At 37.3% G+C, this 17,631-nt stretch overlaps 1 protein-coding gene across 3 annotated transcripts in view; it reads right to left on the reverse strand.

Moving 5' to 3' along the window:
* Nucleotides 1–9,090, reverse strand: part of LOC143041041 (uncharacterized) — a 30,396-nt gene extending 21,306 nt beyond the window's left edge. For 2 of the 3 annotated variants that reach the window (XM_076212647.1, XM_076212644.1), the window contains exons 1-2: nt 8,863–9,090; nt 4,106–4,370 (exon numbers count right to left, since the gene is read on the reverse strand). In XM_076212647.1, the coding sequence (XP_076068762.1) occupies nt 4,106–4,201 (96 nt within the window). In that variant the 5' untranslated portion in view covers nt 4,202–4,370; nt 8,863–9,090. Of the gene's footprint in view, nt 1–4,105; nt 4,371–8,390; nt 8,415–8,862 lie in introns of those variants that run through there. The other variant, XM_076212645.1, reaches the window with a different exon arrangement.
* Between the last annotated feature and the right edge of the window lie 8,541 nt (nt 9,091–17,631).

Consider the following 17,631-nt stretch of genomic DNA (forward strand, 5'->3'; position numbering starts at 1 on the left):
GAAAGTGGCAGTAGTCTGGAAGTGAGCATTAAGGGAGGGCGACTGGAGGAAGTGGATAGTTTTAGATACTTGGGTGCAAATGTGGCAGGAAAAGGTGGAGTGAAGGTGGAGGTAGAATGTAGATTGAGAGAAGTGAGTAAATGCCTTGGTGGATTAAAAAGTGTAATGAGGAATAGACATTTGGGAATAGATGCTAAGAGGAGACTATATGAAGGAGTGATTGTGCCAACAGCACTGTATGGGGCAGAAACATGGAACATAAGAGAGGAAGAGAGAAGGAGTTTGAATGTGTTTGAGATGAGGTGTCTGAGAAGTATGATGGGGGTTACTAGGCTGGATAGAGTGAGAAATGAGGAGGTGAGGAGGAGAACAGGGGTGGAAAGGGGGTTGGGAGATAAGGTTGATGAAAGAGTATTAGGATGGTTTGGACACATGGAAAGAATGAATGAAGAAAGACTAGTAAAAGAGGTATGGAAGGCATATGTGGAGGGAGTGAACATGAAGGGATGTCCTAGGATGAGGTGGATGGATGGGGTGAATGGGGCTTTGGGGAAGAGGGGAATGTCTGTTGAGGAAGGGAGAGGACAGAAGACAGGGGTAAATGGAGAATGTTGTGATGCATGAGGTGGAATGGGTGGGTGATGAGGGGTGGGGTAGTGTGAGAAAAAATTGACGCAGCCCAAAGGGATTTCTCCCCGTCTTCTCCTTTATGCATGGGGGGATGGAGAGGGGGGGTCGCCGATTTAATGAAGCAGCCTTGCTGTGGATGTGCTGGGTCTTGCGACACTGCTTCTGACCCAGGGCAGTGGACAAGGTGCAGGGATGACCCGTCATCCAGGAGGTGCTAAGATGAGAGGGAGGGTGGAGGGGTGTGGAGTGTATTCAGGGATGGAATGGGTGGGAATGATTTTATGCCTTTTCCTTTCTGGCTACCTCCCTTGTAAGAGGGAAAAAGCCTTGGTATGTGTATGTAAATACATATACTAAATGACCCTTTTCCCCTTAAAAAGGGGATGGCCTAATTAATTATCCACTCACCCTTGAAACCATCCCATAATTCTCTAGTGTCTTCTTTCCGCTACAGTTCTCAGCTAACACTCCATACCTCTCTGCTATTCCATTTACTAGCTCATCTCCTACTTTGAGATCCCCCTGCACTACATTTACATTCCTCCCAAATATCTCTACATACTTATTTAAGTGAACATTGTGATGAATGTGGATAGGTGGTGCAGGGAACATGGGCAGAGGGAAATATTTTTATTCCTAACTAGTTTTGCCTGTGTGGCTTCTTCAGAGGAACAATGATCAAAATCAAGATGGTCAATTTATACAAAATAAAAGAGAGAAAGGGATGTGGTGACATGTCCTGCTGGAGCACTAATCAATGCCACCTGCTGGTGGGATGAGTTGTCCACTGTTCAGTCACCGCTGTCGGTGGATGAATTATCCGCCTGCTGGTAATTGTGTGGATGAGTTGTCTGTCTGGATCTGGGGCTCTATGCATTTTGTCCAAGACAGTGATGCATGCTGCTGCCTTAGCCCATACCAAATCCCCAGTTCTTTTATTACCGGTAATGTTTTTCTGGTTGGTGGCTACGGCAAGGCCTTGCCTCAAGTTTCATCAGGGGGAGCAACACTCCCTTGAGGCAGAAGCCCTTCAAGGTAAATTCAAGGTAAATGGACTCCATTGCCTTTCTTTCTCACCTGGTGAGGTTATCCACAATTGTTTTTGCATCATCCCATTTCGGTTAATAACCTTGTTCATCAACATGATTATCCAATGCACCTTGTGGTGTCTAACATCTACTTTACATTCTTTTAACCTAGTGTCCAGGCCCCTGATAGTCTCACTAAAGTATTTCTTATTGCATCCGCCACAAGGGATTTCACATTTTTGGTGGAGTCTAGTTTACTTGTCACTAGGTCATTCACTTCCATATCAGTGGAAGTTGCAAGTCAAATGTTAGAGGATGACATAAGTTTGTCAAGGTCTCATGTTGAAATAGATTTTGGGGCACCCAGTACTTAACATTGGCTTTTTCTCCTTTTCTACGTAAGATATTACGGGCTTTCTCTTCCAGGGACCAAGGTAATCCCTTAGTGTGTGAGTCTTTCAAATGTCGACTTTATTAATTCTATTTCTTTGGTTTAGAATTCCTCCCTACAAATGTGAAACGCTCTCAGAAAAAGCCCCATCACCACACCGGTCTTCATCCTCAAAGTCAAGAATCACTTTGACATAAGAGACACACTAACACTTGCTGCAGCTTCCACAAACACAGTCCACCCATGACACCACATGCTAAGAAACATCAAAACATCACCCAAATACCTATTTCACACACAAATACTTTCTTCTCTCCCTCCACAACTACCAGAAACCCATCTCCAGATGCATATCCATAATCATATTGCTTCCTGCTCCATCAACAGACTGAAAGACAACACAATCCTGTATGCCAGACCTCCTGACATCCATCCCTCTGAATCCTCTCTCCACTGAGAAGTGGGGCCGCCATCCGGCCCCACTAAGTTACCAGAGGCTAGTTACCAGTTACCGTGTATGAATGCATTCAAGACAATTGTCCACGATGTAAGACTTTACCCCATGCTATTCAACAGATTATGTATGTTGGGAAAAAGGATTGTGGTACTCCCCAAGGTAGGCGTAGCTCCTCTTGGGGATCGGTGCCACCTGCGTAGAGCCGGTGGCCAGGGGTGGTTGCTGCCGTTTGGCCCCCAACTCTTGGGGTTGGGGGGTGGTCCCACGACGTAGACGCTGCAGCTCCAGGACCATACAACACATAATGGAAGACTGCATTATACACAATCATGCACGCAAACAACACAACATACGCTCTATAAAGGATTTGTGGGAAAACCCAGTTTCGGCTATGGCATTCCTTGGGGAGACGGGACTGCTCGGACAGACAGTCTAGGGAACGACAACAACAACAACAACAGATTATGTAAGATTGAATTGTACACAATTACGCACACCAACAACACAACATATACTCTACAAGGGATCTGTGGGAAAACACTGTTTCAGCCATGGCATTCCTCAGAGACAGGACTGCTTGTCCAGGCAGCCTAGGGAATGTCATAACCATTTTTATACTCCCTTATAAGGGAGGTAGCATAGTCAAAGGCACACATCCAATCCCACCTGTTCTGCTCCTATCCACCATCCTTATCTTATCTTAGCTCCTTGTGGATGAAGTCATTTTTCATCTATGAATAAATAAAATCTGCTCATAACTTTTTATGTAAAAAAAAAAAAAAAAAAAAAAAAGTATGACCAAAAATATAACCACCTTGAGAGGGGATGATGATGACATTTCCTAAACTGTCTGGCCGAGCAGTCTCGTCTCCCTGAGGAATGCCATGCTTATAGAGTGTTATATATATGTCACTGGTGCAAAAAGATTAAACAATTCTTAAATCCTTTGGTATGGGAGTCTGGTTTCAGTCAAATAAAATTACCAAATGTGAGCCAGAATCAAGTATGTGAAATGTGGTCATGATGGAGTTATAGGAGGTGCCAAGATGGGAGGGAGGGAGGGAGGAGGGTGGAGGGGAGTGGAGTGTATGGGAAATGAAACAGGTGGGAGTGATTTCTATGCCTTTTTCTTTTTGGCTACCCCCCGTGTAAGGGGGAAAAAGCCTTTGGTATATGTATGTATAAAACTTCTACACCACCCTCGGGTGTGTTCCTATATAAGAGTTTAAACAAAAACTAAAGTACCAGTTGGAGGTGTGGGTATTGATGGAGTTCAAAGAAGGGTAGAAAGGAATGATTATCTCTAATATCCACATTACAGGAATACCCATCTTGCCCATCTTGTCATAACTCACCCCAAGATACAGACCATCTCGTACTGCACTGCCCAATCACAGCAGTGCCTGGGGGTTACCAGACTATCTATGAAGCAAATCAAACATTCATAGACTGGCTAGCAAATACAAAGTTGGAGGTGTAAGAAAGCCATACGATACTACTACTACAGGAATACTACTTGCAAGTATCCATTATTGGTGTCTTCAACCCAGGTAAAAAAAAAGTTCCCCTAACATTTACAAAAATATGTTATTTACTTACATCATCTTTTGATGTCAAAGCCTTGTTGTCTGTCACCACTTTATTCTTCACAAACTCATACCTCCCCTCATAGGAGGCCATATGAAGATTCTGCATTTTCAATGTTGTTTGGGAAATTTTACTTGACCTCTCCTTACTTTGTGAAGTTCTTCTAAATGTGTAGTTTCTGTTTTGGTTGTCTTATCTCTTCCAGATGATGTTTCTATGCGGTTCTCTCTCTTGTTCAGTTTCTGTAACACTGATCACCTGAAGTTCCAATCTCTATCTGTAATTAGATGTTATATCATCAATAACAGGCAATGAGTCAAATGTCCTGTGGAAGTGCTGTGTCTTACTGTATTGCCTCTGACTTTGGTGGTGTAATTAGGGGACAGGGATGACTATTTATCCATGAGGAGCTACAACAGGAAGAGTGACACAAGGGTACTGGATATGTGTGAGATGGGTACTTTGACTTGGGCCCCATTCTTATGATGGGGAAAAGGTCCTTTGTTATGGATGTGTATAAGCATGCATTTTACATTTTATACATCATGAGACTCAGAATTGCATCACTCACACTTTCTTACACTTGGACAGAACTTTCCACTTTTGAAAGAACCTCACTGCACTAAACATCACCTGACCATATGCTGGATAAGCATAGATTAACATAATAATGAGCATTGAAGAACAAGAGTTAGGCATTACTACTGATAATGTGCCTACAAAGGAACATTCATAAAAAAAAAAATAAAAAAAAATAAAAAAAAAATAATAATAATAATAATAATAATAATAAATAATAAAAAATAATAATAATAATAATAATAATAAAAATAAAATAAAAAATAAAATAAATAAATAAATGAATAAAATAACAAGCAAGAATACAAAGAAAAATTTTGAGACCCAAAAAGAGCCACTTTACCAGTCCGCTATTCACAAACATTGGTCAAAACTTACTGACGAGATTAAACAAGATAGTGCCACCACAAAGAATGGTTATGTTAACAACAGACATACGAGTACAAGGTATTTGGTAAAATTCCCATACAATACTATCATCAAAAAAGGATCATAAAGACAGCTATTCACAACAATGACAAGAAATGGCTAGCTTCTTAGCAGGTAGATAGTGCTGAGTAACTCAAAATAATCAAATTTCTGGGACCAAAGGAATGTACAATGGAGTCTTTCAAGGGATAATACTCTCGTCTATGCTATTTAACCTTTTCATAAGCATCTCCCACCACCAGATTCAAAGCATAGTACCACAGCACAAAGGATTACAAAGGCACATGCCGACAGGAGACCTTTTGGTCCATATCTAGGTCGGATACAAAAAAAAAAATCATAATAATATAATAATAATAAATTAATAAATAAAAACTATAATAATGTAAATAACAAATAAAATACATAAATAAATGCATAGGTATAGTTAAATAATAAACAAACAGGTAAATAGTAAATAATGATAAATTGACATATAACTAATAATAAATGAAAATCAAACAGACAAATGATAACAAAACAAAAACAAATAATATAAAATAAATCATAATCATTACAGCATCTTGCCTAGGTGTTTATCTAAATGATTTTTAAAGCTTTGAACTGAACTACATTGCACTACCTGTGCAGGAAGTTTATTCCATTCATTAACTACACGGTTGGCAAAGTTGTTTCTACCTACTTCCAAATTGAATCTATTTCCGGACAGTTTGAGACAGCCTACAAAATAGTAGTTAACATTTCAAGCTTACTTAGATAAACTAGAACAACGGCTCAGAAATGATAGAATGGAAGCCTAATCCCTGATATTACTAGTAATATAACTCACTCTATGCAACATGAAAAAAGTGAAATCAAATGACCAAACCCCTATTCTAAAACTATTCACCTCTATAGGCCTCACATTTGATACGCATTAGACCTTCAGTTTGCATATCAAAGATATAACGGTAAAAATCAACAAGAAAATAAACTTACATACATATACCAAAGGCTTTTTCCCATTTACAAGGGAGGTAGCCAAAAAACAAAGGCATAAAAAACACTCCCACCCATTCCATCCACTGCCCCCTCCCTCCCTCTTATAACTAATTTTAACATATCTATTTTCGAACGAAGAAAATAAACATATTAAAATAAATTATAAGCGTGGATTTTGGACAATTGATGGAAACTCTAATTACAGCCTATATGCAATTCACAAGAATCATATTCAACTACATCTTGGTTCCCAACAATCAGCAAAACACTGACAATTTCCAACTTACACAAAATGAAACATTGAAAATGAACATAAGATGCAAAGAAATCACCTTAATAGAACATCTGTTCTCAGAAATCAAAATTTGCCCCACAGGATCTTGTTTGAAAATGATAAATGCACAGTTCTATGCTAGAGCCCTCAAGCCCACTCGCCCGTCCCATTACATCACGCAAACACAACCAGATAAATGCAAAAAAATAATACAGCTCAAATATATGCAACCTACCATCTGTACCATGAAAATCATTCATACCAAGATCACAGACAGACTACTAAACTTACTACCCTCCTCCCATCCAATTACAGCCCCATAGAAAAATCCCTCACAAAGGAATCAGGAACCAGATTAGTGCATTTGTATTCAGGACCTTATCCACCTGTGAGACCAGTGCCAGCACATAATAAGTCTGGCCACAGAATTAAACTATCTTAGATTCAACCATCACAGAAGACAGTGAGCACCTTATCCTACAATATTCCTAGACAACAATACAATGTTTCTTCTCTGAACAAACTATGGGTCTCTCTAGTGGCCATTGCTGGTTACCTGGAAACTGTGGGTCTTCTCTAATAGAAACCTGGTGCAAAGGATTGATTGATTTACAGAACGTAACCACTGAAACACTTCATGGGATTCAGGCATGTGTCTGCCACACCAAGACCTCAGTGTACAAATGTACAATAGATAACGCATTGTACAATGGACTTTCAGACAAACTATCTCACATGGATACATGTATATTTTTCCTGTTTTGAGGGCACAAACTGAAAAGGAAGAAAAAATCATAAACAAGCAATAATTGCATTAATGATAGGAAGGAAAAAAAAAAAAAAAATACATCATACAGATTGAATTTATTGTCATACTTTGTGGGGTTAAAGATTATGACTAACCTAGCCTAACAAGCCAAAATATACTGTACTTTATTGAATAAATGGATTATAATCATATTCCTCCTTGCTTTTTGGTAGCATCATTAGAAGAGTGCTGACTTTGTATCTCCCTCGTCACGGATTTGAATCCCGCACTTCTCTCCAATTTCCAAGAATAATTGCTACCCGCCCCATACATACATATACCAAAGGCTTTTTCCCCCTACACGGGGGATAGCCAAAAAGAAAAATGCATAGAAACCACTCCCACCCATTCCATTTCCTATATATTCCACTCCCCTCCACCCTGCTCCCTCCCTCTTATCTAGGCAAAGGTAATAGCTGCAGCTGCAGCTATAAGTTCCTGGCAGAGGCTCCTCACCATCACCTACTTCCTAGCTTTCCCAATCTCCATGAGGGGGTTTCATGACCTTGGGTGCAATGAGACAAAACTGGCATGCTTGTTATGAACATATAAATTTCATATTTCAAAAGATTTAACACTCAAAATTTGATTCCGATAATTTATGATGAAATATACTTCTAAAAATTTACCAAAATATTAAGGGTACTCCTGGAGTATAGTGATCCAATGTGGCAATATGATTTGCTCCAACACTAAATACAACAGACTAAATTAATGACAGCCCCCTACTGAGGTAAGGTAGCAAATCATGTGATGTCGCTGGATAGGACAATAACCTCCTGGAATTGTAAACTGTTCTAAAGCAAAAATGAAAATTTGGTAAAGCCTATTACACTGTCCAGAAGTCTATAAGTAATTACTGTAACTATTCAAACTAACTTAATTTTTCCTGGAACTACTATTGTTAGTTACTGTGGAAAGGTTAATCAACCAACCAACCACAAAGCTCACCTTTACCCGATATATAAATAATAGATATAACATATATTACTTACCACGTTTAAAACTACCAAAATTATTTTTGTTTAATCCAACTATACGAAAAATGACAAACTGTAATATATATGTAATTCAATGATCTCTTAATCACAATCTTTTATCACCACTATTTCTGAGTTATTTGCTGTTTGCTTCCATGATGCAAACAGCAGTCCTTGTTATGAATGACAAAAACAAGAATAATATCTAGTGTTATAATGATAATAATCCTTCAGTAATCGTCACACCTTTTGAACACTTGGGTACATTACGTTACAGTTGACGTTTTACTGGAAGAGGCCTTATTTGGCCTGTGACTCTGTGGCAGCCTGATTTCTAGTATGATGTTGGTGCTGGCCGCGTGCAGTGTTAATTCGTGCTCTATAATTATATATTTGCTCTTGTCCCTCCCAGAATTTGTCTAGCCTTGCCTCAAAGCTTTTGACTGTGTCTGCATTTACCACCCATTCTGGCAGCTCTTTCCAATTATTAATGACTCTGTTATTAAAGGAGTACTTTCTCAGGTCCAACCTTGCTCTTGGCTTAAATATTTTCCGACTATTTCCCCTTGTACTGGACCCCTCTCTAAATTCAGAGACCCTCAGTGCAGTTTCTACCATTTTCAAAACGTCACCAAGAAGAAAACTTGTTATGACAATAATCCTACTCTCCTGTGCTAAAACAGCAGCATTTGCTTTACTCTCTGCCTTATAATATTACCTGTCTTCTCCTTGGATGTCATGTAAAGGTGCTTGCAGTCTACTAACTTGCAGTTTCACCTTCTCTTGACACCATCGACATGATTTGTTTTGATTACATACTGTAAACAAAGATGGCTGTGTAGGTGCATTGCACTGATACAATTTTAAACGACAACCAATGAATAATTCAAACATACATTTATACAACAGTATATATTCACAGTGCAACAACATATGGAAACTAAGAATTAAAGTAGTCGAAAAAATCGTTAAATGTGCGTGCGCACGTGCTTGCGTGCGTGTGTTACTTAGTTGTTTTTACGACGTTAGAACTTAGAACTTATTATGTTCTAAGGATTCCACCTCTTTTTCTCCTTTTATCAAATCTTGACTTGAATTCATTTATAATGTTCGCTTAGATAACATTTTCATCCATCTTATTCCATGACTATTGTATGAGGAAAAACTCTTAATCTCGTATCAGTAGCCTACTAATTATTTTGTCAAATTTCTTATTTCCCCCCCAATGTTAGGAGTTCCAGTTTTTCAGTCTTTCATACATTCATGTTTAGTTATTTAGTATAAGTATGTGTTGACTACACATGGACAATATCTATCTTATTACTTAATTTACATCATGTTATTTGGAGAGATTGCCTATAAGAGTTTGCGCTGCTCTTGTATACGAGTTATTAGTACATGCATATATGTATATGTACATACACCGTATGTGTGAGTGTTGGCTAGACTGTACACTAACTCATCATGGGAACCTGGGGCATCTTGTAAGGATTACTACAAGAGTTGAGGCGGAAGACTTGGCCTACTGTTACTGGAGGGAGGAAGGATCAAAAGAGGAGACATGATAATCATCCTGTACAAATGTACTTGGGGCGTTAAAAGATCTAATTAATGTACATCAATTTATCAACCCGTTTCTGTTATTGATATTGATGTTACTGAAGGGTACTACTGAACTGTAGAACACCGCAATAACAACGATGGAAACTGATATGATAGATATGCTGCCAATGTTGTGGAATCCGAATATATACGTGAATATATGTGGCGCTTTCTGTCACTGAATTTTGTCGTCTGTTATGTTGCTACCTATGTTAGCTTTGTCTAACGAGTGGTGTCATGATCACAGCAAAATCTTCTGAAGTGTATGGTGTCGTTCACCATGACTACGCTTGCGTATAGAGTAAATAAAAGTTTGGGTTACGTGGTATTTGGTATTATTAAGTAAGTTGTACCCAAGACAATTAACTTACTCCTTCTCACTGACCCTAGGTCGTATGCCCAGGCATACATAGGTGCCAAGTCTAACATATCTACGCAGGGCATACTTATATAGTATATACAGGATTGCATTATGAACGTGGATACATACAGGGCATGTACATGTTAAGATGTTACAGTAAAAGGTAGGGCTGGATACGGATAGGATATATGTATGGTTATACAGTTACATATCACATGATGTGGCACCGACGTATAGACGTATATTGCTTGCTGCGCCTCAGAATGTGCGTAGGTACATACACATTTATAAATTACGCATTACGTTGTCAGAGTAAAAAGCTATCCTTCTAAAATTTTGGATGCACTTAGAAATTGATTCATCATCCAGCTTTAATATCTTTAAATTACTATTGTAATCATTAACATTAATTATAATGAAATCAATAAAAAAAGGACTGTATTCGTCAACAAACACATGTAAAAATGTTACTATGTCACTTATATTCCTACTCGCTATCGGAAAGAAGGGATCAAAAACGTTTTCGATGTGTTTGCTCACACTCACGTGGTCTGAGAGAGAGAAAGATGCCACGTAAACATTGCCAGACGGCCTAACAAAGATATTAATGGTTTCTCCAAATTATCCCTTTTAAAAGGGAACCAGTTGGAGAACAGAAACGAGTCTGGTCTCAGAAACTAGTCTTGGAACTAGTAGGAGACCGAATGGGACGCAAGTTCTCTAATCCCTCCCGTCCACGGTTTTGGAAGCTTTTGGAATAATAAACTAATCCAAGGAGGTCGAGTTTCCTTTCAACCAAGAATGGAAAGCTGGAGTAGGACCCATATACCCACAGTTCCCATGTTCTACCAGATAACTAACCGGCAGTACAGTACAACTCCTCATCCTTCGGTTTGTATCATTGGAAGTCAAGGAGTAGCGGAATAATGATCGCTTCATCCAGAAGATGGGTGGCAATCTCCAGCATCTGAATCGGTGATCTACATATATACAACAATATTTTTTTCTTTTTTTTTCTTCTGTCACGGTTTGCCGTGACAACGTTACATTATATTACAATAGTTACAAGTGTACTCTCTGTATCCTCTTCAAATGAATTTTTGATAGGTGGATGGGTTGTGAAAATCCTGAGAACATTGTATTTACCTAACTGTATTTAGGTACCTAATGGTCAAACTTTGGTTTAGACTTATTTATAATGTCTGCATGAACTGTTTCTTCATGGAGATTATTCCGTAAATTATGAATCCATACGGAAACTATATTTCATAATATCCCTCAAATATTCTATCTTGAGTTTTGTGTCATGTAATCATGATGGTTTTCCTTCTAATATCTTTTTTTCCAGGGTGGGGTGGGGGTGCTTTGTATGAAGTTGTATTAGCGTTCTGTAGTATATGACACGAAACTTTTATAGTATAGTGTTAACTTATATTATAACAACGTCGCAGGGATCATGGAAAAACACATATAATGAAATACAGCTTTCCATACAGATGTATTAACTGGAATAGTTTAGACGTTGATAGTCCAAGCTAAAATAATAAATACAAACAAATTTAAATGATAATAATTGTAAAAAAAATAGACAGGACCCCACGAAAATATCTCATTTACTTTCGGTTACAATTAAGTGAACATAAAAATGCAACCTTAATTGTTATACTATTGCTGTTTGAACCTCTTGTATTCATTTATTTTCCTTTTATATTCTTAAAGTCACTGCTGTATTACTGCACTACTTTACAACTTTTTGTCAGAAAGAATGTTAAAAAGATAAGGGGTGACTATTATATTTGTTAAAATTCCAACTATAGTCTGTCTTGTTCAATGTCACAAATTCCACCATTCATCTAATATTTGCAGGTAATAAGCATATGCTTTATAAACACTCGTCACCCCCTCTTAAGGACCACAATGAAAATAAGCTTACATGCTTTTTTGTGTTATCCTCGGCGATTGTAATTGCTATTTCTAACTGTGTGTTCTTTTCATTATCTGCATTTCATGTATATTGATTAAATGCCAAATAAAATTATTATTATATTATTTATTATTATTATTACATATTGCTTTAAATTTAGTTTGTTGGGTATCTTTATTGTGTTCATTTGTTGCTAATTCATCTATTTATCGTGTTCAATCGTTCTAATCACTGCTCAATGAACGCATTTAACATGGCCCATGTTTTATAAGCTACACACACTGGTACACAATTCCTTCACATACAATGGCTTCGCACCTTCAGCTGCCTTAATCGAGAGATCCGAGACCATACGCACACTTCTCCAGAGAGCTTAAGAAAACAAAAAAACAAAAACAATTGACAAAATGGTTGAGCAGAATACCAGACGAACCGCCAAAACCGAAATACTCAAGCTCGCACCACAACACATTCCTTGAAATCACATGGAGGACAGGAGCTGAAGATCCTTTAACCAGTGAAGGTCCACCTCGACTGTGCTAATAAGAGGCGAAATACTCTAATGTTCCCTTTCATCTGCACACTTGTACAAAACGAAAAGGAATATAATTCTTTCTTTCAGATACATCAATCCAAATGTTAATTCAGATCTAGATATTTGGTGTCATATTCAAGGTTTGTTTTTATATACTAGGTGATGAGCTTATACGTATACATACGTATGTATGTATATATACAGTATATATATATATATATATATATATATATATATATATATATATATATATATATATATGTGTGTGTGTGTGTGTGTGTGTGTGTGTGCGTGCGTGCGTGTGTGTGTGTGCGTGTGTGTGTGTATGTGTGTGCGTGTGCGTGCGTGTGTGTGTATGAGGAAATGCTGAAGGTGATAGAGCGATAGGAATTCTCACTTTTCTTATTTGTTCAGTGCTGCGAACAAGACAACTTACTTAAGAGGAAGTCTATGTATGAGATCCACATAGAGCATTGCAGTGGTGTAGTGCAGTCAAAGTAGGAGGCAATTTTCCGTACCAGCGTTTCGAAGTTTTACAAGTCCAATTCAGGAATTAGGCTACAGCTCAGGGTTTCACAAAATTTCATTTTTGTGTTGGGGAGGGGAGGGGGCTGCTTTGAAAAATGTAGTGGCTTCTTATGTGAACCGTCATTCTTAAAATAGGTTGTAGAGCACATTTATATGTGCAGATTCATAATGGCTTCATATGTAGTTGCTTAACATATCAAACCTAATTTTCTCTCTTTTTTTTTTTTACATTTTAAGAGGGTGCCTCTAAGTTTTATACATCTGAAGGTCACGATTTGTCTAAATCCTGCACTGCATAAATTCATTCTTATACTTCTTTCACTATCTGGTGACCCATAGGATGTGGCCGGCAAAACCAGCAGCGTTGCCACGACTAAACCATCTCCAAAGAAAACGGGGGAGACAGCGTTTTCTTTATATTTGCATATATGACCGGTATAATGAAGGAGATTGCAAGTGGCCCGAAGACCCGCACTCAGCTTCTTTATGTAATTCTCTTTGAGTGACCTGCGCACCTGGTCGGGAGCCGGGGCAACGTCGCCTGACCTGAGATGCCACATCGTTTAACAAGTCTCTTCTCTTCTTTACATGTATAACAATTACTCATATCACCAACCATTTAATGAAAAAAATCAATATGCATTTAGAATATTCCATGTCAACATAATTGGGGTAGTGGACAGCTTCCGGTATATGCGGGTCACGAGATAATGGAAATAGTATAGTTAGGCGTTTGCAACATCATCAGTTTAACTTTAAATGATTAACCTTGATCATTACAGAGTGAGTGTTCTAATAGATTGAAAGACTCTATTATCGGTGTATTTAGCAAGAGAGTGTTGTTGAGTGTAGTAATTGGAACAGCGTCCACCGAGCTTGCCGATAATAAACCTCTAAGTTCCATAACAAGACGGATACAGTCGGGGAACTAGATCATTGACCATAACAACAGGACATAATAACATATGCAATACACTGCAGAACAATTGTCTTAGAAAATATAAAATATAAAAGATATTTACAGACAATAGAGATATTCCATATTATAATAATTCATATCTAACATGTTTACTGTTTTGTTGTCACTAAAAATAAATGTTGATAAGTGACATGTTCTGTTGTATCCACGTCTAATAAATTTTCTATCTTTCCTAACCCTTTGTTTTATCTTAATCTACTTGTACGTTTATTCTACTTGCCACCCACCTGGAGATCGAATGCCAGCCTCTCAGGGTTACATCTTCAGGAGGATGCGGCGACGTTTGTAAGTGACTGGGGGGAGGTGATCCTCCCCGATGTACTTCTGGCAGGACAATTCCGTGCAGACATTTTTTGGTCTTAAATTTGAATATTTCAAATTAAGCTCAGAACTGCTCCAAGTGAAATGAAGAGAGAATATTGTGATATCAACTAGGTCCTGCAAAACTTGACAGAGATAATGATATGCAAATAAAATCACATAAAAAAGAAAAAAACAGACATATGCAGATGCAAAGATGGAATATATTTTGGGTATTTCAAAAGTGCGTGCATGTCTCAGGTTGAAATCATACAGATAGATAAACAGATAAACAGAGGGGGAGAGAGCGAGGAGGGAGAGAGCCAGAGAAAGAGAGATAGAGGAGAGAGAGAGAGAGAGAGAGAGAGAGAGAGAGAGAGAGAGAGAGAGAGAGAGAGAGAGAGAGAGAGAGAGAGAGAGAGAGAGAGAGAGAGAGAGGAGAGAAAGAAAGGGAGAAAAAGGGAGAAAGAGATAGATAGATAGATAGATAGATAGATAGATAGAGAGAGAGAGAGAGAAAGAGAGAGAGAGAAAGAGAGAGAGAATATAACTAAATCCAGTAATACTTTACTGTAATTGCTACTATGCAAATACATACGGGTTACAAAATAGGACGCAAGAAACATAGACTATTATGTAAATTAGGTTATAGGCCCGTGCAACAACATGAAATTACGAAAAACATCCATCTTCCTCTAAGCGGTGACGTCATGTCGCTCGTACTTGAGCGGAATTCTTCATAAATTGTTGACGATGAAAACGGAATTTGGTTTAAATATGATTTATGATTCTAAGATTAAATTCATAGTTGAGGAGCAATGGCACGGGAGTGATTTCCCCAGCGTCCCATCAACTCCAGGAGGGACATATTCTTATTTTCAGCGCCATCTGACGCCTAGGCCAGGAACTAGAATGTGTTCTAACGGATCTGTCGACTGCGATTTCCCACAGTAAGGGCATCGGTAAACTATTCAAATTCATCATAATATTTAGCAATTCATTTGTGTAATAATCATATATTATCAACAAATTATGTTTAATTAGGTAATGATCCTTGTGTATATAGGATATATATGTATGTGTATATATATATATATATATATATATATATATATATATATATATATATATAGCTTATGCATTTAAATGGGATTTCATCAAGGCAGTCTGGCTGATGTAAAGGAATTCAGTATCGTATACACGATTTCTGATCTGGCTGCATTTCGAAATGCGATCTTCATTTACAAATGAAATTATAATTTATTCACATGTATCGTTAATATAAAGAGTCCGAACATAATTTCCGCGTTGGGAATTCAGCCTTTCGCGAATCGCAGATTTTCCCAAAGGTTCAATCGCACTTAAAATTTCTACCTCGCTCGTGAACTCAATAAAGCAAATATAAATTTCCTTGCATAACATGTCGTGTATTTTTATACATATTATTTGGTTAGCAATAAAGTGGGTTTTTAGAAATGAGGTTCAATTAACGCAGCAGGAATGTATTTGAATTCTGAATCACTGACAGGACTTTTGAGAAACAATATGAGAGGACCAAACTGTAATTTTTGCAATTATATTTACCACTATTTCTTAAAGAAATGATCAATTTGAGATCGGTCTGTATGGAGTCAAACGATAACGGACAAAAGTGTCCGTTAAAGTTGGTTCCACAATAGCCACATTGACAATTAACGGAAATACGCCTTCCATAATATGCAGTCAGGTTTATGATCTTTGCAATCGTATATCTTAAATTTGAGAAGCTTTGTTCATTAACGATACATGATATTGGATCAACGTTACAACATATTTCTTTCATTCTTTTTATGATATTCTTAATTTTGTCCATGCTTACTTGCTTTAAAGAAGAAGAGTTATTATATGGAATATCAGTAAAATAAATATAATAAAAATCCTCAGTACATTCAAAGTTGCCAACTATTTGAATTTTTTTTTAATCGAAACAACAACAACAACAACAACAACAACAACAACAACAACAACAACAACAACAACAACAACAACAACAACAACAACAACAACAGCAGCAGCAACAACAACAACAACAACAACAACAACAACAACAACAACAACAACAACAACAACAACAACAACAACAGGAAACCTTTTTTCTTATTCTCTATCAAAGTGATAATAATACAACCTTTCAATGTTCGAATTCACTTCATTAATCTGTTGCTTATGATACATATATTTTTTCTTATCAAATTACAGTATTTTCAATTTTTTTTACATTTATATGATCTTTCCAAGAGCCCTCATTACACGTCACTTTCCTTCCTCTTTTGTTTTGTAAATTGTATTCATATAATCTGAATCAAACTATGGCGTACAATATTTTTCTATAATATTTTTCTTCATGATTAGACACATGTTGTTATATTTATTCTTTACCATGTCATGGTATATTTTTGTAGTGCAAATTAAACACTTCTTCATTTTCTTTTCAGCACTAAAACGTGAACATAATTCATTACCCTCCACAGAAATATTTCATGTGACACGAACAATAGCTTTGGATGAAGATATTTTTCTGTGTGGTAGTATTAATTAGAAAGGGGGTTTAAGACTATAAAGTTGGATAGATGAATCTAAACCTTTTTGCTTGGATGTTTTTACATAATCTTAATCTGGGTTAATTCCAGAAGACTTTAGAAGGAACGTTAGTATAGCCTGTGGGTTTTAAGTCAATCGATCAACGGTTAGTCATTAACACATTGTTTTTCAGTCTTTTATTTTTCTTTGTATCCTTTAAAAAAAAAAAAAAATCGGCAGTGGACACACTCCATGAAACGGAATCTAATGTAAAATGCATTTTGTTATTTCCATTTGCTTATCTAAGAAGAGATGTTACAGACAAACTTATTCGTTTCTCATTGTGGTAATAAAATGCTAACTAGTTTTGTATATGGGTGATTGAAATAATGATATATTTGCATTGTGATTGCAAACCTTAGTATCTAGAAGCCTGTCATGTTCCCTACAAACTCTATTCGCGTTTTCAAAGTTGAGATTCACTGAACTTAACCTCTACTTTATGTCTACGCAGTCAAAAATTCCATTTTGCCCTGATCTGCTTATTTCATTTAGCTTGTGAACGCCACTTTAGTGACAGGGTGAAGCGAGTTTTATACTTCTATCTTCCTGAACTAGACTTAACAAACGTTGTTCTATAATTGAGCTTAGGACCGAGACAAAACACTCCGGTAGGTCCTGCCTTTGGATTTCCCCTTG

This window comes from Oratosquilla oratoria, chromosome 30 (assembly GCF_046742065.1).
Source record: "Oratosquilla oratoria isolate Oo_2021 chromosome 30, ASM4674206v1, whole genome shotgun sequence".
Taxonomy (NCBI): domain Eukaryota; kingdom Metazoa; phylum Arthropoda; class Malacostraca; order Stomatopoda; family Squillidae; genus Oratosquilla; species Oratosquilla oratoria.